This window comes from Eleginops maclovinus, chromosome 20 (genome assembly GCF_036324505.1).
Source record: "Eleginops maclovinus isolate JMC-PN-2008 ecotype Puerto Natales chromosome 20, JC_Emac_rtc_rv5, whole genome shotgun sequence".
Lineage (NCBI taxonomy): Eukaryota > Metazoa > Chordata > Actinopteri > Perciformes > Eleginopidae > Eleginops > Eleginops maclovinus.
In genome coordinates this window covers 23,542,807-23,566,626 of record NC_086368.1, presented here as the reverse complement: position 1 = coordinate 23,566,626, position 23,820 = coordinate 23,542,807, and the positions used below count along the sequence as shown (strand labels likewise).

Here is a 23,820-nt window from a genome sequence, read left to right as displayed (position 1 = left end):
GGGAAAGGGGCACAAAACCTTGCAAACTACAAAACAGTTCTGAACAGTATCTGCAAGTCACTACTTATTGAATCCAAAGTTACTGTGAAATGAATGAGACTGGTGTTGGGAAGCAGGTCGGAAAAATTGAAGGATGTGCATTGTTGCATCTTATGAAAGAGAAGCGTAATTACCGGGCGCTTCTCCATGTCTGGTTATTGCACGGCACTGATTTATCCTGCTTCCACTCCCTTAACTCTCGCTTTCTCCTGTCACTCCAACTGAAAATAAGATGTTACTGTTATTTAAAGTGGCTGTGATTGAAGGTTTACCTTGTGTAAAATATTTCCTACAGTGACTGTATAATAGGCTGGCTGATTGAGATGGGATTACCGTATTTAGGCAGTTAGGGTATTATGTCACTTCAATGCCTGTGAAACTCAAGTGGAACAGGTGTCCAATTCAAACAAAATCTACATTGCAAGAATTGCCGTCAGGGGAGTAATGCATCACACTCAATCGTGAGTACTGGCACCAGATTCCAGCGTAAGGGAGCAGAGTCTTGACACAAGTTTCCTTCCACATGACATTTAAAACCACTGCTGTCCCTTTTCCCCTTCCAATCCAGAAGGGGAAAAGGGACAAAAATGTTTAGTCTCCTCCTCTCAGTCCCCTGCCAGGCCGTTGGGGCTGTGCATTATTAGAAACACATGTGGAGCACCAAAGGTTTTCTGCTCGGATTGAGATAAACATGCGTTAAGTTGTGGGAAGCAAACATAGCCCCGAGACCCGGAGAGACACACTGACTAATATTGGCTGCTGTGGTCATGTTCACAGCACTTCCACATACAGAAGAGGGGAGGGACATTAAGACAACTTTATCCGTGTAAAAGAAAAATTGTCTTCTTCCTGGAAAACATTTCTGGCATTAGGATGGAGTAATACATCTCCACACAGACGCAGAAATGCACAGAGAATTCCTTTCTTTACAAATTATAGTGGATTGAAGAGCTCAATGGGGACAAACTTAACATAAGCGTGTGATGCATTGCTCACAGTGGCACAGACTTCCAATGCATCATCCTCAACGGAGAACCGCAGAGAGCCCGGCACCGTCCCCTCAGCCAAGTCAGCACTGAGCAGAAAGCACAAATGAGGCTCTGACAGCATGGCAGCTTACTCCTTAAGTACATCCAACTGTAAAGGTCATTTATAACACCACGTGTTGATCTTAGGAAGGTACTGAGGTTTAGTAAGATTAGCAGGAAGCCCAAGGAAGTTCCAGATGTTGTAAGGGAATGTAAAAACAAGCCACATATCAAGCTTGGATGTAGAAAACACACAACAGAAAGGGAAAACACACATTTGTATACCCGAAACTAGACTAATGTGAATGACAGGGACACTGTGAACAGAAGCCCATGCATCCATCATCAAGATTAGCTGAGGGAGTAAAGCATTAATCCCCAGAGAGACGTGTGTGGTAAAGTATGCACGCAGTGACAAAGAGGAGTCGTTCTCTGAAGCTTAAGAAACCCATCAGTCTTCTAACAAGGGTCGGATCGACCTGCAAGCAACTCAAAAAGAGGGAGGGGATCCAAAATGAGATTCCAAACCTCCAGCAGGTAGACAGATAACGATCCATCAAAGAAATGAAGGCTGTAAAAATTCAAAATATGAATATAAACTTCAGGTAGAGGCCTCTCTGTAGCTTTTCATCTGGCTGCCTTTAAATTCATGTAAAATAATGTAAAACATTTAAACAGAAGTTGAGGAGCATTTAATTATGTGCTTATTGGAATATCTAACTATGTCCACAACACATTTAAACACCTAGATAGCAAACAGTCTTCTATTGTTCCTCCTTATCACATAAGAGCTCAAACACCCTTCTATAGGTCAAGTCATGTCAAGGGTCAGATCTACAGAGCTCAACAGGTTTTCTCAGGTCTCTTGAGCTTCTTGTTGATCACTGAGTAAACAGATAAGGCAGCAGCAGTAGCTCAAAGTCTTTTAAACATTCAAATCCATCTTTTAAACCAATAGAGCCATTTCATTGGTTATTCTACTGGCCCGCAGAGGCTGATAAAATGTCACTCTCAACAAGTTGAAACAAAACTCGAAGTTATCACGCCGGTAGGCCTTTAATCCACTTTTATATTGATATTTTCAATGGTTTGGTTTCTCTTTTTCAGTGTGACATTTTCCATTACATTTAATCCAGTCTTTCTGAGGTGTTGAAGCCTTTTAGAGGAGTTGGTTTGCCGTCTGACTCAGAGACAAACGGCAGCAGCTCTGACGATGTCCAACTCTAAACACAGCGCAGGAGGAAGCCTCCTTTGCCTTCACACTCGTCCCACAAATCTTGCCATTACATACAGTATGTAGCGAAAAAATAAACACATTTTGCCTCCCCTGGCCTGTCTGTCTTCCCTCTTTCTGCTCTGTCTCTCCTCTGCCTTAGTCATATGAGGGGGTATAAACACTAGCCTCTGTGGTTCAGCGCGCACAGAGCCAGGGTATGAGAGTGATTCCCCTCACCTCTCCCTTTTGAACATGCGTCACAGACGGTGAAAGGTGGCTCTTTTCCAAAAAAAGGGCCACGCAAGGGTCAGCTCGGCTCTGCTGCTTGTCTGTTAATACAGTTTCAACCTCAGCATCCCAGCAGAGGAAGCAAAAACCCTCTCACTGCTCAGTATGGACCCTTCATAACTCAATCAAATCTCAATGTACAAACTTCAACAGCGGAGATGTAACAAGGGAAATCAAACACACTGAAGTGGAGGTTCAACTAGGACCCCGGACTGGCAAGAGGGCCCAGATAGGATTATAAGAATTAGAGCGAGAAAATAAGGGGACGGGGGTCAGGTGAGCGCTGTGTCTAGAGAAATTATCAGGCAAATATTTCGATAATAGGTCAAGTTTTGTTAAGCGAAAATGCCAAGTATTTCATTGCTTCCATGTTTGGAAATGAGCTAAGCTTCCAAGCTTTTCTTTATCGTGAATATATTGTATTGTAAATCTGACAAAACAAAGCAATTTTTAAAACAACCTGGGTTTTATTGCATTTTGTTTGCCATTTTTATCTTTTTTCTAATGTTTTAAAGTCCTAATGATAATTAATTAAGCACATACTTACTAGTTGCAACTGTAGTCAAATGACAGGATCAGCATCATTTTTGACAATTAATTAACTTCTTTGTTTAGGCGGAGACGGTTCCAGCTCATCAGTAGTCAATGTGTGCTGTTTCTTGTATCTTCCTTGATTTAAAAACACAATATCTTTTTCGTTTTTGACACCCGGTTTCGCACTACAAGCAGTGTTTGTCAATTAGAAGAGTGTTGTGGGCCCGAGACCAAACAATTAACTAATCAATCAAGAAAACAATCTACAGATTAGTCCTTACTACAGCAGTTTCAAATGAACTCACTGCCCTTAGCTGCATGTTGTGCACTGTCTCTTTTCTTCTGGATTCCTGTCTCTATTCAACTATTCTATCCAACAAAAAGGCAGTAAACCATAAAAAGACATTCCTAGAATCGAGGAAGGAGCTCTGAAACTGATCTGGAGGCTTGTGTTGTCCGAACACATTGGTAAAACATTGTTGTTCGTTTTTTGGTCACTTACCAACATAACCTGATCGCTAAACACCATAAAATCAGTTCTTAAAACTAATTATAAACAGCAAGAATGCAATTTGGCCTGTTGGAAATATTTAATCTAATTCATCTGTCCTTACAGCCAAAGCCTCTGATGGAGGAAGCAGCGAAGGAATCAACCAGGGACTGAAGATAAAGAGGAAACAGAGGTGGAGCCTGGATGGAGAGGTGTTTCATAAGCCCCCACCGCCAAATCTTGAACCCTCGTGTTGCCAGGTTTCAGCTGTTAGGGTGGAGGAACTTTAAGGCTGATTCACAGGAAAAGTGTACATAACACGGGTAAATGGAAACCCGGAACACATTTTTCATTGGTAAGTCTCATTTAGCCAGCTCGATTACCTTCCTTGTCTGTGTGCTTACTCACTTAAATATGTGAAAATGGATTTAGATAAAGTGGCTATCATACTGAGTGGGTGAAAGAGCACAAGTCTGAGAGATATATGTAGTGTGGCAGTAAGCTGGAGCCAATCAGACGATGTTCCGGGCTCTTAAGTCGACTGTGTCAGACACTGTCAGCTTCACTTACCTACCCCTCCACAGCCCCCATAGCACCACATTACTAAATTACTATCCAATAACCCATCCCAGGCTCATTACTCAAACTTAAATTGGAGCAGTTTAGATCCAATCCAAGATCCCCTCACAGCGCTTTAGATCAGAAATATACAGGGCTCCCCATTAAAAAAAAAAAAAAAAGTCATCATTTTCAGTGCAGTGACTGCTGCTCATAAATTTCATAAAGCTGGATTGGTGTGATGGGGGAGCAGAAGCAGGGAAGAAAGCAGAGGGGGGAGTACAGGAGAGAGGGGATTGGAGTGAAATGAGAGAAAGAAAGGGACACAAATCTAAAGCAGGGATAATGTTAGCATGCCATCTAGTGGTAAAGGGGGTTTTTCTTCCTGAAAGAGCTTGGAATAAGTGATCTTGTGAAGTTTCCAGGAATGTACATGTACAAAAGTCTAGGTTTGATTGTATCGCCATACATTTTTATGAGGATACAATCAAATCTAGACTTTTTTATGACATAAAATGAATACAAATGAATAAAGACAGAGGCAGCATGAACAGCAGAAGTAGACTCTCACAAAGTCTTGCAGCTCTTCATTGATAAACCTGTGTTTTTCCACTGAATGACGTCAGTCGTCTACTTTATGAAGTCATTTTTCACCAACCAATTCTGTTCACCACAATCTGAATCTCATGATTCCATGCTCTATTCAGCTGGAACCCCAAAAGTTGCTGACACAGCAGACAATTTCACAGTTTAATTTTAAGGAGAGACCACGGTAGAGATCAATGTGGTCTAAAGACAAAATAATTCAATGCCTTTCAGTCAATAATCCAGATATGGTGTTTGAATAAAAGCATTGTTGGGGGACTCTTTAGACGTGTTCTGGTGGGGATGATGATCTGGAATTTGGCTGATGCTACAGTGTGAAACAGATCAGTCATACCTTCCAGATCCAGGCCGTCCTCACACATCCTGCACTAACGTGATATCATGCCCATCACAAAAGCCTTCTGAAGCACTAATTAATATATAGCACAGCGAGGACCCCAATTAGTGGGCCAGCGAGAGGGTTGTGGGGGAGGGAGGCGCTACGCCAAACCACGTATACAAACTTATCTTGACAGGGTCGCTTGTCCAAAAAGGAGGGGGAGAAAGGCGGATAGCGAAGGAGGCCGAGAGAAAATGAATTACCTTCCTGACACACGTCAAAGCCAATCACGGCGGAGCATCCTTTGCCGTTCTCGCGCCCCCAAATCCCCGCCGCCACCGTTGTGTTTCATCTGCTAGAGTTAGTATGCACACAGGCCGTGCGCCAGCCTCCAAATGTATTCATTTATTCAGAGCCCCTCGGAGAAATCACAGTGTCTTGTTGTCCTTTTTTTTTCTTTTTTCCCGGCTGTCCAGATGGAATTTGCGTGAATAACATCAGTTTAGTGAGGCAGAAAATAAGTACAGGCTAGCACAGCGGAGGGGACTAGATTACACCCACCTCCCCAGAAAAAAATAGGATGGAAAGACAAGTGTCACCTTCATACACTTCTTTCTCCGTCTCCACCTCCCTTTCTCCTTTTCATCTCCAGGTCTATTCAAACTAATCAGGCGGGTTGAGAGATCCATGCTGATTTTTGCAACAATTATTTCTTATGCAGGTTCAATTAAACAGAAGATCATGAATCAAAGAACTGGAGCGGCTTTTTCATTACAAAAAGGTGAGCGGCCATCAAGGGAGTGCAGTCCGATGCTCATTTATCCCTGTTTTGTTTTGCATTTATAACGCAACTAATTGCATTAATTAATCAGACGTACCTCTAATAGGTGCGAGAGCATCTTGCTCAAGTAATTGAATGAGATGAAAAAAAAAACTGTAAATCAATATTTCCAACCTCAATAAAGCCCAGAGGAAATTAAAACGTCTTCAATCAGAAGAGTGGAAAGCCTCAATATTCGTTCAGCCTATCAGAAAGAATTCACTACACAGCCTTGAAGGAGTAATTGTCTTTAGTGCAAACTCTTGAAATTGATTTCAATAGAATCTGTGCCTGAATCTTTAACAAAGAAAGTGTGTGATCTCATTGGTGGTCACTTTTGGTTGTGATTACTATGAATTAAAAAAGCAAACATAGAGAAACCTACCTCTCTGAGAACTGTACTGCTGTATCCTCTGTACAAGCCTCGGACTCCCTGTGCAGAAATAACAGGAATCACAGAAATATAGTTTATGAAATCTCAAATTCTCACAAGAAAGTATAACCAAGGAATTGTTATACAGTCAGCAGAGTTCAATATTTGACAACAGGCAATTAAAAAATATATTTTAAGAATCTGTAAAATCCTTTTCAAAATGATTGTGTATTAATTACTCCTTATTATAACTTATTTGTGTCAATATGGCCATTCATTTCTAGCATCTTAGGACATTTAAAGGTCATAAACGGCAGAAAATGTTTTACTCGTTAAAGTTACTGCAGAGAGTTGGGTTAGGATTTCGTTTTTTCTTTGCGTCAACCAAAGAAACTAAATCCACATGAGGAAATAAAGATCAGAGTAGTTATAAAGCTACTGGGTTATCCTTAAAAGAGCCCTTGACTGCTGCGTACCTCTTCTCTGAGTGTAGCCAGCAGCATGTTGTAGGTGGAGGAAGATGGAGAAGCCTGGGTCCGCTGTTTCACCACCTCTGTCGGCACCCGGATCAGACACGCCACCTACAGGATGGAAAGAACACGGATAAACCACGACCAAGAAAGAGCGTGAGGCTTTGAATTCGATTTTCGTTGAGTGACAAGTTGTCCTGCTATGTGCGGGACTGCTCAGCATTTTCCTCACTTGTCCTGCATCTCGCAAATTGTCCCGCATTTGATTGACAGCTGCCATTCTAAAGTGTTCCTTTAAACCAATGCCCGATTTAGTAAGCAGGATAGGGCTATCACCATTGGTGTCAGATCAATCAATCAACAAAAGGTGTGGGTTGGGTCAAGGGCTCATCAACCTGTCACCATTTTCATTGCCTATGTTACGCCCTATTAGCACAAAACAGCACAAGCTAACGGGATGCACTTTATGACGTAATATGATGGAAGATATGACACTGAAAACAAGTTGCAGCTACAAAAAGTGTGATAAAAGCCTGTATTTAAGTGAAAGTCGGGGTCCCACATTGACCCCCACAAGCCTACCCTGTCCCACAAGTGGCTTGTTGGCACCTTGTTGCACTACATGGAGCACAAGAGGACATTTTCTCATTGACGTCTGTATCGCTTTTTAAGGTAAACGCTTAAATAGTCCTTTCTGTTCATGTAAATGATCAGTGAATGGTCAGGAAGAAGCAACTGGAAGCGGGCTTTAAAGGAAAACGCTATCTTTGTGGGCCCCATGGATGCAGAAGATAACCTTAAAATGTTTTGATACTCAGAAGTTGAGTCATTTTGACTTCATGCGCCTCTGAGCAGCTTTTATAATAATGAACAGGGCCCGCCTCTTACACTATATCCAGTTAGCCTTTCTCATCTTTACAATACAGTAAAGCGAAGTGAAGACGACTAAATGTTTCTTTCATTCATCCATGGGGTGTACCAGATAATGTCCAATGGTTTTGCCGGAATAATTACAATCTTAATCTACAGTTCTGTGTTTCCTTAAAATAGGTTTTTCGACATCCATTTTGTTATCAATAGAAAGTGGGTGTGTCAGGAGACTTGTCACACACACACCCATTTCCCAGGTGCTGCCCAGGTACATGGGCTGCCCAGGTACATGGTGCTAGCCTGTGTTTCCTTCTACATGGCAGCTGGCCATGGCGTGGCACAGCCTGAAGAGAGCAATGACATCGAGCCGGCGGGCTAACAAGTGCTGTGGTTAGCGTCCAATCGGGCCAATTAACAAACTAGCACACACAGCAGACATGACACCTGAGCAACAGGTTAAAAGTTCACTCGGCTGACGGTGTACCTGTGTCTGAAAAACATGTGCTGCCATCAAAACTCATCGTTTCAGGCTCACCTCAGTAACCACACTCCCCGCTACAAGTTCCAACCCACCCGCCATGTGTCAACAAAAATATGGACTGCCAACAGCTAGTGAAGATAGACATGAATATTTATGCTTCCAAACTCCCATCGCCCTAAAGGCGGGCAGGCAGGCAGGCGGGCACAGCTGCCCACCTGGCGACTTGATTTTCCATTTATCCTGCATCAGAGCGGAAACACCGGCTAACGGAGAGCAATCTCACAGAGCGATTGGTGAGCCAGCCCCCTTGCTGAGACTCCCCCACGTTATACAGATGCCAGTCTGCCATTGCTACCCTCGCCACAGCAGCAAAAAGAGTCATGTAGGCATTGCAAACAAGATACAAATGCAACCTACCCCTGTTCTGCTCCATGTTCATTCAGCTATCCATACTGATTTAGCGTTTTGGGCCCCATAGGAAGTTTTAGAGGTGATGGACCCCAGAGAATAAGACGGTATTGCCATACTGTGCAAGGAAGGGGTTGAAGGCTAACCCAACAGCTGTTAGAGGGCTCACGTCTGTCAACCACTCTACCCTCTCCCAGACACCAAGGACACCATATGAGCAGGAACGTGAATATGTGTGGAGCACTAAAGAAGAAGTCAGCAGTCCTGGAAGTCAAGTGACATCACAGACTGAGCTGAGGGAGACTTTGTAGACATGACATGTATCTCTTAAAATATTATCGACTGTTGATTACTATATGCTCCATCCATTAGTTTGACCTTCCCTGCAACACTTTCTCTGTTTGTTCTTCCACTTTTCAATAAAAAATGAGCAGATAAACCTCATTTTCTTTACATGAGAGCAAAAACAAAAGACTTGAATGAGTGTCTATGAAGAATTCAGAGTGATCCTTATTGGCATTTCAGGTGAGTATGACCAAAGTCTCGCTGCAGCTTACCCATGGTGCAACAGTACCACCAAGTGGTCTGACGTTCTCCTGCATTGCAGAGATAACTAAAGCCGGCTGCATCTATCTCAAAGATCTCATTTGCCCTCCCTTTGGTCAAGTTACCATTTATAATACATTGTACATCATTTTATCCCCAAACCAATTCTCCAAAGGACCGGAATAAGGCAGCTAAATAGAAAGAAAGTGCCTATGACAAGTAATTACTGACGTAATTGGATCGGGGGCCTGGAGATGAGACCGCCTTTCCTCCGCTGTCACTGCAGATGGGAAGGCAGAATGAACCAGAGATTATACTAAATAAATTAGGGACATTGTTTATTTGGGAGTCATTTGCGCGTCTAGGGGTGGAGAGAATGATGTTGAGTGGTTAGAAGATAAACCTCGAAGCCTCCGAGACCCTTTCAGAAGTCTGAAAGCAGCAGAAAAAAGGGGAACAAGGCTGATAAATCCGGGCATGATAAAATAAGGCTGGGGATTTAAAAGGCTAAGAGTCATATCAGTGGATGTCATCACAATTTTGAAGAACTACCAAAGTAAATAATGAAAGATTAAGGTACGTGTCCCTCATGTTTAGGAGACGGCTGTACGAGGAGAGCTGTCAGAAAGACAGACGCCCGTTTCTTCACCTACTCCGCCTGCCCTTCATTCTCTATACTTTCCTCTTGCGTGCAAAGTTATTATAAATCCGTTGGCAGCCTTTTAAATTCCTGTAACCATTCATCTTTATTTACAAGCTGTTAGGTTCGTCAGGCGGCGTTAATTAGGAGGCTGCCTGCCTGTGATCGGAGCCTCACAGTTTCTCATGGCCTGTTGTTGTTGTTGTTGTTGTTGTTAATCCAAATGACAGAGCGCGTTTTCAATTTCCAGCCCTGGCCGCCGAACAACAAGGTAAGAAGACGGCGCTCAATCACGGGTGAACCACGGTGAGGAATGGGAAATTAGCAGAGACTCACAGCACATTATGGGCATAGACGGCGAAATCAATGAGTCATTACATCCCTCCGATCATCCCCCCCCCCCCCGTTACATCCCTCTTTTACCGCTCATGGAGGACACAGTGGTCAGTCAATCAGGAGCAGAATTATCATTTGGCACCATTAAGAGACAACAACAGGTTGGAAAAACATATTGGCAGCCACAACTGTTATGGGCCTCATCATTTATTTGGATTTATTTGTCATTAAAATATAATGCATTCACAAAACAGAGCATTTACTAAAAAGGAAATGCACCATGTGAAGAGCAAAATGGCCCTGGCTTTAGCTTAATTTGAATAAACACAATAAATCCAACTAAAAAAAGCCTCACTTCTTTATCGATCATGAGTTTAACTAAAGTTTTATGGTAGAAAAAGTGTGTTTTCCCACTCAATGTCAAACCAAATTGCAAAAAAGATCACATGGACCATATTCCCATGACTCTTTTCTGGATTAGCTCACACGCTAGAACTAGAAATGCATCGTAGTACCAAGGTAGACTGAAATACGGGTTGACAAAGAAAGGGAGGAAGAGATGGAAGAAAAAAAGGGTCATGAAGAAGAGGGGAAGAGATGAGGACGCTGAGTGTCTCCAACTTTGAAACAACAGCCAATATATCACGGAGCGTGGCGCTGCTCGAAGGCGATGCATGGATTATTTCTCAGTGCCAAATTAAGTGGCTGCCAGTTTCTACCCCCAAAACTCCTCCCTCCTTCTCATCGCCCCCCCCCCACCTTGTCATGTCACACTGTATTTTCCAGTATATCCTCGCACAGACGTGGTGGTGAGGTGTTGGTGGAGGTGGAGGTGGTGGGATTTATAGATGCGAGAGAAACCCGCCGCCTGGCCTTGACAAATGAGCTTTCAGGGCAGACGTCGAGCAAATGGGAATGAAGATAAATCTGATCTAATGGCTGGATAACAGCCTGCTAGAGCCTGACAGACGCCATCAGCTTACACATTCTTTATAGGAGCGTCCCAACGCCGCACTCACACAAACACCAGGACGCTTGAGCAAGGGGAGATTTCTCTCATTGTCTTGACCCTCTCTCGTTCTTTTATGACTTTCCTCCGCTCTGTCCTCTGTCTGTCCTGCTTCTGTTTACTAGTTAAACCGGGCGTGTAAGGCGTTTCCATAGAAAGGGAGAAGACCATCATCTGTACATTTCTGCTTTATATCTGAAGTAGGGCGGTGCAATTAATCGACATACGGACTATTGCAATATCCAAATTGCAGTGAATGCGTATTAAGTAAAAGCAAAATATGTGAAAATATTACACTGAATGAAGTATTGTGGAGAATCATCATTCTCTCCAATATGGTGAATCATATCGCTTTTGATATGTCAGTCAATATAATCACATTTAGATATTTTTTACGAATCGTACAACCCTATTTAAACCTCACAATTAAACCACCTTTCATTCTGAATTTAGTCAATTTAAACTCGTTTAGTTAAGGAACTTTAAACCAGTTGTAAAAATGGTTCATGTAAGTTATTTAGGTTCTATTTCACATATTACTCTGATGAGGCTTTTTCTAACTCTGTATTCTGGATGAATATCTGTTAAGGCTTGGCTATAAAGAAAAAGATTGCTAAGGATGAAGTATGTCCAAGAGTTGTCTCATAGTTCCAACAAGTTATATCTCCCTCTGGTATGATCATAACACACTGAAGTACATATCTAGAAAGAGTGTGCCAAGTTGAGTGCATCATAGATAGAGGGGGGCTTGGGGGTTTGGGTTATTAAAGCAAAAAAGTCCCATAAAGCACCTGTTGTGAAGAGTAGAAACAGTTGGCAAAACACAACTAAATGGACTCCTGGGGAAGAGGATGATGGGCTGATGAAGGAGTGGAATGGGGAAATTCAGGACATGGACCAAAAATCAAGTAGTTTCTTTTTTAAGTTTCTGTGTGTCAAAGGCTGCCCATACCCCCCATCTGCTCCCCTCAACAGAGAGACCAGCAGGTGGACGAGCAACACGGAAACACGATGTAAACACAATCGAAACAAGTGACCCGGTCTTATACTGGCTTAACAGAACATTTAATGCAGAGGGGAAGATAAAGAATCATGTTAATGAAAATCTGTTTTGCGTTTGCATTCATGTTGACGATGTGGTTTGTGTTCAACTGACTGTGTCTTTGTATTTGTTGGGTTTAAAAATAGCTGCGTACAAAGATCGTAAACTTCCAAAGCGAACTGCAGTACAACTATATTTTGCACTGAAATAAAACAAAACAAAACCTTTAGAGTCACAAAATAAATTATAAATAGGCAGCATGTGATACAAAGCAAAAGAAGGGTCTAAAAGATTAGAGGTGGCTTAAACGTGGAGGATACACACACTAATGCAATATATTATGCAAAATGTACAATGGAAAAAAACTAAAGGAGTAGGAATGAAGCAATACTCTTTTCAGTTATTATTCAATATGAGAAAGTAGTTTAAGAAATGGCTCCTACAATCTTTCAGAAGCCATAGTGACTTTCCTAAAATTCTCTGCATTGTCCAAAGCCTAAAGTTATACAATTTACAATTACACCAAACAAACCCAAGCAGAGAACACAGTTAATTCAGTTCATGTTATATAAATAATTAATTGACTACAATTGTTTTAGCACTAGACGAAACAAGCACACCGCACCCATCCAAACTTATGTAAGACCCTTGGTGCAATAACTTTTAATCAGAAATGGCGGCTATTGCATCATAGTGTGGACGTTTAGGCCCTCTCATTCGAGTCGGGGGCAGCACCAGGGTAGGCCTTTCATGGCTAAGCCCGAAGATTACTCTCTTTGAACAAGACGTATCCAGTTTTCAGATTGCAGTGGGATACCGCCCCTGCTCCGCTGAGCCCCACTCGGAGGATTTGTGCCTTTGATGTGCTCAAATCCAGAACAGCGGGGAAGGGGTTAAAGGTAGCCGCAACCTCAGCCTCACCTTTCACACTCACACGGGCCGTGCCACAGACAAAAAGTACCCAAAATGTTTAAAGCTACACTCCTGAAGTATCTGCAATAGAGTGGTGCAGGAATGAGTCCTAAACCTTGAGACGAGTCAGCATTTATAGCATTTCTGGGTTTCCTCGTACAAAAACAAAGCTACACTTAGCGTTGAGTTGGTGCATTTACGCCTCAATAATGATAGCGGTGTTAAAAGAGATTATCTTGCTAAACATAAAGGTATCAAAAAGTGTGTTTGCCACATAGCTTTTTTATTTTATTTAATGCAAATATCCCATTGCATTTTTCAAGAATACGTCACCCCTGCACCACTTTTTAGAATAACGTGTCCCCTGTGTGACACCAAGACACAAGCTGAGTCAACACAATCCCGTATGGAATAATCCATTTCATAAACATGCAAAGACTGGGCTAAATTACATCCATCCAAAAGCCATGAATACTAAAAACCTACTATTTTGAGGAAAGCCGTGGTGGTATAAGCAGGGGGGCATTCCTCTTTCCATTCATTCCCCATCCCTCTACCCTGCTTTATGTCAATGTGAATAAGTTTGCCACCCCCCCACCCCCCAATATGGCTCAGATCCTGAGGTTCACTGTGAGTGATTGGGACAGAAAAGACTGAGGAAATTGCGCCGCTCCTTGTTTGGTTTTCAAGACTGAATTCCCCAGATCAAATTGGCGGAATCTGGGGGTCTGAGCTGGGAAAATATATGAGTAAATAGGCAGTAATAAGTTCTTATTTACCCAGCAAGTGGGGGAAATGATGGGTCAGTCTTGAGGAAGCCCCCTTAACTCGCCCAGCTGGGCTACGCGGCCTACAGCCAAAACCGCATACTCACCCTGCTCCCCGCTGCCCCCCTGTCTAGTGGTGTGTGAAATTTTGAAGGGAATTACGTCAACAGACAGGCCAATGGTGTTCATAGGGGACTGGTAGTGGTGGGAAAGAAGCAAAGAGGGGGAAAGAGTGCGTGGAAGAGCAACAACAATGCGCAAGGCAGCTGTTTTTTCTGGAACGACTAAAATCACAGGTCAAACAAACATGATATACTGGCAGACTGAAGAGGAGCAAAACAAATCAAAAGTAGAGGCAAAAGTTGGAATAATAAAGGGACAGGGACACTTACTACTTCTCCGAGGGAGGCGGCCATCATGTGAGTGACAGGTGCCGCTTGTGGAGCTGCTAGACCCCCCCCAGCGCCGAGCAGGGACTTTGTGCATTCGTAGGTGACAAAGAAAGCAGCGGCTGAAACCAAGCAGAACCACAGCCATTTAAGGCCCATTAGTCAAACAGCATACAGCAATTAATATCCCTCAATACCACTGACAGGGGAGAAACTGCGGTGTGGGTGAGTGTTTGTGTGTGTGTGTGTGTGTGTGTGTGTGTGTGTGTGTGTGTGTGTGTGTGTGTGTGTGTGTGTGTGTGTGTGTGTGTGTGTGTCTGCGTGTACAATCAGGGTAAAAGCTAAGAAAGTAAAGTGTGTGTCATGCGGATGGAGTTCAGTTCTTTTATACTCCCATTAGTCACGTAAATTCACACGGTAAAAGTGCTACGTTACAAACTGCAGCAAATAGATCGGATTATATTTTAACAACAAGATATGAGTTTAAAATCTCATCTTTATCAGTCGTTCTCTGGTAAGCTGTTTGATGGGATAATATAATTGATTATCAAAACATTGAAGATTTTCTTTGAAATAACTAATTCACTTGGTGGTTTTTCAATCACAGATATTCAAAAGTATGTTTATGCTGGGAATTTAAATTAGAGTGGTGGATGTGTTAAAATTTTAAAATGTAGATGATCTGCTGACCCCCAAAAGGATTATCAATATTTCTTGCTGGAGTAATCTTGGTTAATTCTTCAAATCAGCTCCAATCCTGACATGCCTGTATTTATGTTCAGAATATAGACTTCCTGTATCTTTGATTACAGTGCATTTATGACCTGTGTGTCAACAAATGGAGTGTTCAAGTTTTAAATGATTTGACGGGGCAGTCGACATATGAACCCATTAATGCATGAAGTATGTGTCATCTTACAGTTTGAGCAGGCTTTAAATTATTATATTTCAGTGTTATGTAATGTATGTAATTCCAAATCTTCTTTGTCATAGAGACCTACAGCAACAACAGTGCTGCTGCCATTTTTGGGAGTTATTTTGACTCACCACTGTGTAAATCTCTTAGTTAGGACAGTTCAGCTTGATTCCTATCCTTAGATTTTCTTTCCCTAAATACAGTAAGGAAAACATTTTCAGTAATTCCAAGTCGCAAAAAAACCTAAAAGTCATCCTAAACTGAGTTTCTGCAATGAGGCTTCTTGTTATTCCTGTCATTGTACATCACTACCAAGTAAACCTCCTCAAAAGCTAGAAAGAAAAGAGACCTTAAGGGTGATCTCATCCAGAATATAAAGAGGTGGAGTTTGCCACCACTTGAAATTATTTCATAAAGGTGTAAGAAGAGAGGAAATCAAACTCCAACTAAACTGATCCATGCAACACACAGCCACACACCAACAAAAGTCCACATGTGGCACTCTGAATACTTCTCACTGTGCTTTTACTTTAGACAAGGTAACAAGGTAATTCAACAGTTCAAGGAGGCTCTCGACACAAACAATGGATATTATGATCAGCACAATGCAAGGTTAGCTCTGGGAGTGACCCCCGCCCACACAGAACGAAGAAGAACTTTAATTGTGTGGTATGAACATCAATTACCAACAACAATGAACAATGGACCTTCATATCATATATCTAGCCATGACAATGAGCGTCGTACCATTAGGGAAGGATCCGACAGCAGCAGATGGGACTCCAGCGTAGACGCCCCTGAAGCCTCCTGCCTTGGAGAAGCCCTGCTGACTCTGCAGTCGTGTCTTAATGGTGTCCAAGGGGAAGAGGGTCAGATCCACACACATCCCCGCGCAGCCCCCTGCCTGGAGAAACAATCACTTTGTGAGACATAATGCCACGTTACACACTCAATCACACCAGTGGTGGGAGTCACGCAGGTGTTTTACTTAAACTTGTTTTTATTGGCTACTCGGGGGGCAAGCTTATTAAGTTGATATGACAAACGTTTAAGCTGTTGCAGACACAGGATAACATGAGTCATGTTTTTGGCCACACAATTTCTGCCCTTTTAGCTGTAGATACTTCACTGTGACTTTGTACGGTGACCTTGAGTGTTTAGAAAGGCGCCCATAAATAAAATGAATTATTATTATTATTATTATTATTCTTAATTATTATTTAAATGTTGCAGCTGATCATGGTGGAGCTAAGTTTACCAACTTTATACTGAAAAGGGATACGTTTCTATATCTTTAATAACTCTGCTTCACAGTTTAGTTTCATACATTATGTATTTAATGTTGTAGCTGGGTTAAGTAGTAAATAAAATAAATAAAATATAGTAGCGAAAAAGTTGTAAGAACTAAATCTCAAATATATTTCTATTATCATTGAATTTATCAATGATAGTCAGTAAAGTGGCCTAATGCCACAATTTCTTATTGGAATGGATACACATGGCAGTATAAAGTAAACGTAAATGGAAAAATACTGATATGCAAGTACATCAAAAGTGTACGTAAGTATTACTTTCAAATGTGCACTTACTATGGATCAGAATAGACTTTTAATCAATGTAACACACTGTTTCCAATAACATCAAATACAATAAATCAAGGTAAAAGTGTCTCTAAATTCAGAAAGGTACATTTCCTTCACTCATGCGTGTATTTGCCTTTACTGGCCTTTCACCTCTTTTAAGAACCAGTAGAAAACATGATAGTGTAGCATGCACAATGCAATTACCCTGGGCATAGACCTTTGCTACTTCTTGTTTATTGTGGTGGTTTTTCAATGAAGGAATCATACAGTGAAAGTAGAAGTCTTGAAAGGAGCATGCTTTGTAAAATGATAACGGCCCCGCCCCCTGGCTCGTGCACACAGACACACAGAGATGCTCTTATCCACAATAACTGTTAAAGACCTACAGTCTATGTTTAAAACGTACCAAAAGTGGCTGGTACTGCCTAAAGTAAAAGCATGTGCACCTCGTTTTGTCTAGCATTGTTAGTTATAGTAGTATAAATAAACAATTTCCCGTAACGTCGGACTATAATATACTATTTTTCGAGCGAATGTAACACTAATGTCAGTCAGTGAAACAATGACATTTAAAATGACATTAAATGTAGTGGAATTAGAGGCTGGGTTGACAGAAATATTAACAAATAGCACGAATATTTGTTAAAATGTGCAAACTTACCATCATATACGCGACAAACTCTCGTCTCTCCATGCTCGGCTCTCAAAAACCTCTCTTCTGTGCTGCTTTGCCCGTTAATATTCAACTATTAAGCATGTTTGACACCCGGCTCTAATCAAAACATGCCTGTCAAGGACGCTGCCATCTTGGCTGACTCTCTTCCGTATTACGTCATGACGCATTCGTGTCACGTGACATGTAACGCAAAAATAAATACATCAGGATGAATCTGTGCTTCCTGGCTTTAACTGTACCAATACTTCAGGCATCAACGTGCAGGTATGCAGACTGTGTTTAAAAATGGCTTAGAACAATACGTACAATTATAACTGGTTTGTCACTGTGTTTAATTTGCGGGCTATTTGATAAATAAGCTTTCATAAGAGCTGCGTGCATCATTGCAAGTGATCATTACAGATGGATTGAAGCTTATTGTAATGCTACAGCCTTTCAACAGGTAACTATCTGGATGTTTACTTGAATTTCCTAGAGGAGTAACCATGTGTTGCTTGTTATGCTGTCCAACAAATTATTTATTAAGACAATATTTTGTCTACTGTCCTACAAGGATGTTGAACTTACCCTGTGTGAAGAAACATTGCAAACGTTTTGAGGTAACTGAATGAGTCACTGGTGCAAGTGTTAATGTGCCTTGACCTTTGATTGGTCCCTGTGCTGAAAAGCTCTAAGAGAAGTGCCCTCTTGCTTGACTGGTGTCTGTCTTGCTGTCAGTATTGATGCCATATTGAGTTTTGGAGGGACTAGAACATGCTGCCTTCCTCAGCCCCTTACTCATCATCACCATCAGACTAATTGACTTAAGATTGAAGGTAATGACAGGAAATTAGAGGCTTGGATTTGAACTCCCTAATGTCCTAAACTCTGGTTCCCACCTCTGAAAAGCCGGTAAAGGAGAAATAAATTACATTTAGGCAGAAAAAACATCAATGGACACATGTTGAACTAGAACTGTACTAATTAACAGCCAAATCAATGTAAAAGTCTGCAGCAAACTAATATTTTTGTTTAGTTCTCCACAAAATGTGCTTCTGCGCCGCACCTTCACACACTCTATTGTACCCATCCCATTACTGCGAGCCCTTATATTTTTGCGCACCTTTCCCTCGTGATCCCGTTGAGTGAGTGTGCTCAGGTGAGTGTGTTCTTTTCCAGTGACACGCCGACTGGGTTATTTATGGGCTGCTGTCAGCCAGGCAGCGCCTCCTATTAGGGAAGAGCAGGCGAGGGGCCGCCACCTCTTTATTCAGCCCGGACCTGATGATGTCTGGGCTGAGTGCGCCCAGTTTGAGGCTCGGTGCCCCTCATCCATCTTGTTGAAGCGGGTCTCGCAGGGATCCCATTGGATGTGAGCCGCAGCTGGATCCCGACCGAGCTGCTGTCTTGATCTGTATTAGGCCCAAGGACAGCAGTAGCATCACCTCCTTTCATGCTTTCATTGTCTTGATGCAGCACTTCATAAGATAGACTTCAGAGAATATGAGACAACTTGTAAAAAACAGTTTTTGTTGCTGTAGTGTATCAGGCTTTAAGGTTATTTATTCATGTTTTACTCCCCCAAGCAAATGCAACTGTTATTTATTGTGACACTGTCAGTGTGCCGCTGCTTATTACATTACAGCCCATCCCTGAGGAAGGCTTTGTCCCTCAGTTTAGTCAATACATTGCATTCATTCTACTCCATACTTGAAATAGATTTTTTTCCGGCTGTTGTTGAGGAGTTTGCAGTGTCCAGAGTCCTGTCAGTTCCATCATGTAAAGCCATTTATCACCCTGTAGCAGTACGTCCTTGGTTATTGGGACTTTTGTCATTTGTGCTCCAAATGCATTCTTGTAAGTCTCAATGGACATAAGGTGGCATTAAAAATGTACAAATCATAGAATTTTCTTAACAAGGCTGGAGAAAGGTCAGTTTTTGGAGTAGGTTTGCTCACCCTTTGCTTCTAAATGATGTTTTTATTTTCTTGATATGATTTCTTACTTTCTTACACTTATAGGTTGATAGCTTTACCTTCCTGAGTGACTTCACAGTTTGAACTCTAATTAAACAGAAACTGCTCTGTGACTTTTTAGAAGAAATCCCTGCAGCGTTGGGTGATTTTTATCCATGGAAGTCAATGTAAAAGCTGTCTGGATGAGAGTCAGAGTGTTCAGTTACTCCTGTGTAAGGTCAATGAGAAGCACCCAGAGCTTGGGCAGATTTGCAGGGAGCACCATTGATCTTGACCCACTCTGAGTATGATCTCAGAGATAAAAGGAAGGAGACGAGAGGGGAACTTATTCACTGTCAGCCACAAGTCAGCAAAGGGCAATTCTAGCCCGCAGGCTGTCTTTGAAAATCTGAAGGGCAAAAGCGCGGAGGATTAAGTCGCGATTTGGGGAGGGAGAGAAATGTAAGCAGCCATAAGGGTTATTGTAATAACACAGAGCCAACATCTATTGGCTTCACTCTCTTTAAGAGGCATGTGTGTGTGATGACAGCCAGAATGAACTCGGAGGCAAAAGGTTGCGTCTTGCACAGGAGGGATGTTTCCACCTGAAGTTTTAAAACACTTTTTCAGCCTGTGTGTGTGTGTGTGTGTGTGTGTGTGTGTGTGTGTGTGTGTGTGTGTGTGTCTGTGTCTGTGTCTGTGTCTGTGTCTGTGTGTCTGTGTGTGTGTTATTTCAGAAACGGCAGATTGCTTACATTTCTTTAAATTAATTTTCATTACCTTCATTTTACAGGCAGAGTTGCTCATTTTGGACACCGTTGTTCACCAACAGTGCTCTTTTTTTCCTCTTTTATGTGTAATTTGGAGAAAGCACCATCTGTAATGGTCATTATTTGTGAGATGAGAGGAACACACATCTTGAGTCTGACACAGTGATGTTATTCATGAGACAGGGTGGTCGAGCAGCGTTGCAAACTTCAACCGAAACATAACTCCTGCTCATTAGCCGGCCTAACATTTGCATCATTAGGACACCGCAACAGCAGGGGTAGTGGGAAATGCGACTAAGCTCCTTTCATATAAGTCTTTGTTTTTACTCTCAGGATGATAGGCTACATGCGTCGGTGACAGGGAGGGAGAGAGGGAGGAGGGAGGTGACAGGAGGAGAGGAAGGAGGGAGGTGAGATAAAGGAGAAGAGAAAGGTTAGAAAGAAAGAGGAGAATAAAAGAACATTCATTATAAATTCACTGAATCGACAAGCTGTCAGGCTGCGCTGCCTTCCATGTAGCGTGTAAGCCTCTGCTGCACTATTGACTCCTACGTCACACCCAAAACTTCTCCTTTCTTTTCTCACCTTTGCCTGCATTCATATCACCTGTTTCATGCTACTTGCTCTCTGGATTGACCCCGAGAGCCTTGCAAAGCCTTGTCATCATCCCGTCTTCCCCTTCCCTTCTTTGTCTCCGTCCTATGCCCTCTCATCCCTGCTGGGGAACCGGTGAAATATGAGCTGCCTGTAGCATATTGATCCCATGCCTAACTCCTGCCTAAAGATAGATAGATCACAGACAAGGCAAAGCACTCCTGATGCCGCCTCCGCTGCTGCAACAGTGCCAATGGCTTCACTGGTTCCTATTGATTGCAGTGATCAATTTCAGCACAATGCACACTGATGGATTCTGTGCACCCTTCTGTCGTCGTGTCGCTAAGAGCAGGTGAGCTGAGCGAAAGGCTGTCACGTAAGTTGATCTGTGATGGCTTCGATTTGTCAAGACGTGTTTAATCCCCCCTGTAATATAGGTGTCCACTGGCAGGGGCCACAATAGAGGTGTCAGCTGTCAGGACATCTTTCACCCTCTGACAATAAAGCTTGAAATATTATATATTAATTTGGCTCAGTGTAAAGGCCCTGATCACCTTTATATGGGTTGAATTGTGCCACCCTAAATCATTTAATTTTTATGATATTTCATCATGATCTATTGGTCAGGTAATTCAGTGACACACTGTTTCATAATGACTGCATTTATCATTAGTTATAGGTTGTGATCTTTATGGCTGCCTGAGTTTTTTCTCATATCGGTCGAAGATATACTATAAGGTCTCCGTAGAGAGAGATGGAAGAAATGGAGAGCAAGGCACTATCCTCCACAACTCCTCCAAATGAAATGACAAAATATTCTATCTGTGGGTTTAATGCTTTTGTCCACAGCCTGTTCCATCTGAACTTCAATCAAACCTTAACCAGCAGGTCAACAGTACTGCTTAGACTACAACTAATGACCCTCCCTACATCTTCAACTGGCTAATTAGCAGATGTTAGCATGCTTCAAAAACTAAAATGGTGAACAGGTAAACATTACACCTGCTGAACATCAACATGTTAGGGGGATTATTGTGGGTATGTTAGCAAGCTACAATTAGCATTTAGCACAAATGTTCACAGATGCTAGCATGGCGTAGAGACTATTACGCTCGTCCACACGGGTCCGTTGCCTTGACGCTTGACGCACCTTCCCATTCACTTTGAATGCCGAACTGCATTGTGGTTCTGTTGCTTCGCTTTGGCTCAGATGCTTGCGGTGAAAGTTGAGAAAAGTTCAACTGTTGAAGCGTCGACGGAAGCGCCAGCCAATCAAACCCGCGAATGCAAATATGCTAGCACAAGCGCTAGCCAATCAAACCGTGTGTATGTGTGTCCGGGGCGGGAGATTAATGTGATTGGTTGTTGACGCCAGACACGCCCACCGGCAAGCGTCGACGCAACGGAACCGTGTGTACGCTACATTAGGCCTAGTCCACACATACACGGCGAAGTGTTTTTTGGATCTATTTACAGGGACGCTGGAAGTAGGGGTGCTGAGGGTGCTGCAGCACCCCCTGGTGAAGGACTATTGCAACACTGACGTACTAAATTAATCATTTTTATTTTCAACTTTTTACTTTAAAAAAACCCCCATTAATTTTCTACTTTTACATAATCGTGATATTTTTGTTTCCTGTAGCATAATATTGAATCTAGCTCATTTTTTGCTCCGTTGCGCTGCGTTTGGTGTGACGTCATCGTCACCGGGTGACGTCATTCAGCACCCCCAACTCTGAATGACTTCCAGCGTCACTGTCTATTTAGCTTTTTCTATAGGTGTTAACCTTTCGTCCGCATGCAAACTCTGTTATAGATCACAAAAAATCGCCAACCTTTTTATCGAACTCCTTCCAGCTTAAAGATTTAGTTTTCCAGTGTTAACATGTAGACAGAAAATCTGAATGTCCAGCTTTTGTTGTCAGATTGAAAGACGTTATCTTGTGAGGTGTCACAAAGGAGTTAAGATTTTGGGCAATGAAAAAACATTTCACCGTTGACCTGCTGGACCTCAACATGAAGGATTGTAATTGTGAGCTTGTCATTCCTATAAGTAACAGCAGGGCTAGTATACACTATTAATGTTATGTTTATAATTAAACAAAGAAATCTAATTTGGGTCGATATTTAATCGTCATGTCTTTTTAAAATGTTTCTGAAAGACTGTTACGTTGGACCAAATCAATCCCAAATGCTGAATCCTCTAAGTAAATGTGCTGAATGGTGTAAAGGCAGGAGAAAATGATGAGCCAGTCTCCTCACAGAAAAGCAACTTACACAAAATTATCTCAAAGGGGATACGGTATCTATTCATCACAACTAGTGTGGCTGACTTCCTCCCTCCACTGGTATTAACTGACTGGCCTTTCCCTGCTTTGGTTCCTAGTCACAGATGACACTTGCATTTGTCATGGCCTAAGTGCTGAGGAGGAGGAAGGTGAGAGCAGCCAAACAACAAAGACACAAAGAGCTGCAAAATGAATCAAGGGAGCATTTGTTTGCAGCATCCTGTACCCTTTGATAAATCACTTCACCATGTCTCACTTCTTTGTAATTCACCATGTAGCAGCTTTTTTCATTTTCTACTGAAAAGACACTTTTCTACCCCATGGATAACACACATTCGAGACGCAGTGGTCTGATGGAGAAGAATGGGGGATGTTTCTCATGCATGACTGACGAAACAACAAGATTTAAAGGACAATAAAGCCTGTGCACTAAAATGTAAATGTCCATGACTTTGTGAAGCCTAATATGCTCATTTCCCATTAGAGAACATTTCTTGTGATGTGAGTCACACACACCTCGTTGATTCCGCTAATGCTGTTCTGTCTTTGTGTCTGCAGTGACGGATATCCCTGTCAAGCGTGATTGCCGTCTAGTGGCGCTGCTTTGACGCTCCACAGAGCCTCATGCAACGCTGTACAGATTTCTCATGCTTGATTTTGTCTGTTGCAAGACTTTCTCTCACAAACATATACTTGAAAGTGACATTCACTCACACTGTCTTTCCTGTTTTTGACTAATATGACACCATCTTCTATGTTCTTTGGACTAAAGCAACCCATGATGATTGCACACGTTTTGATTGAACACTGAAGACATAAGCCCTTTCTCATTTCTCACTTTTCCCCTCCTCGACTCCTCGACTCCTCGACTCGCATCTTAGTCCCGCCCACAGGAGATGCCAGTGGAGGACTCGAGGA

The 23,820-nt window shown here is 42.3% G+C and overlaps 1 protein-coding gene across 1 annotated transcript in view; it reads right to left on the bottom strand.

Moving 5' to 3' along the window:
* slc25a26 (solute carrier family 25 member 26) overlaps positions 1–17,486 on the bottom strand; it is a 54,438-nt gene extending 36,952 nt beyond the window's left edge. The window contains exons 1-5 of the mRNA XM_063911368.1: positions 17,302–17,486; positions 15,805–15,961; positions 14,145–14,263; positions 6,748–6,852; positions 6,284–6,331 (exon numbers count right to left, since the gene is read on the bottom strand). Of these exons, the coding sequence (XP_063767438.1) occupies positions 6,284–6,331; positions 6,748–6,852; positions 14,145–14,263; positions 15,805–15,961; positions 17,302–17,334 (462 nt within the window). The 5' untranslated portion in view covers positions 17,335–17,486. The remainder of the gene's footprint in view (positions 1–6,283; positions 6,332–6,747; positions 6,853–14,144; positions 14,264–15,804; positions 15,962–17,301) is intronic.
* Between the last annotated feature and the right edge of the window lie 6,334 nt (positions 17,487–23,820).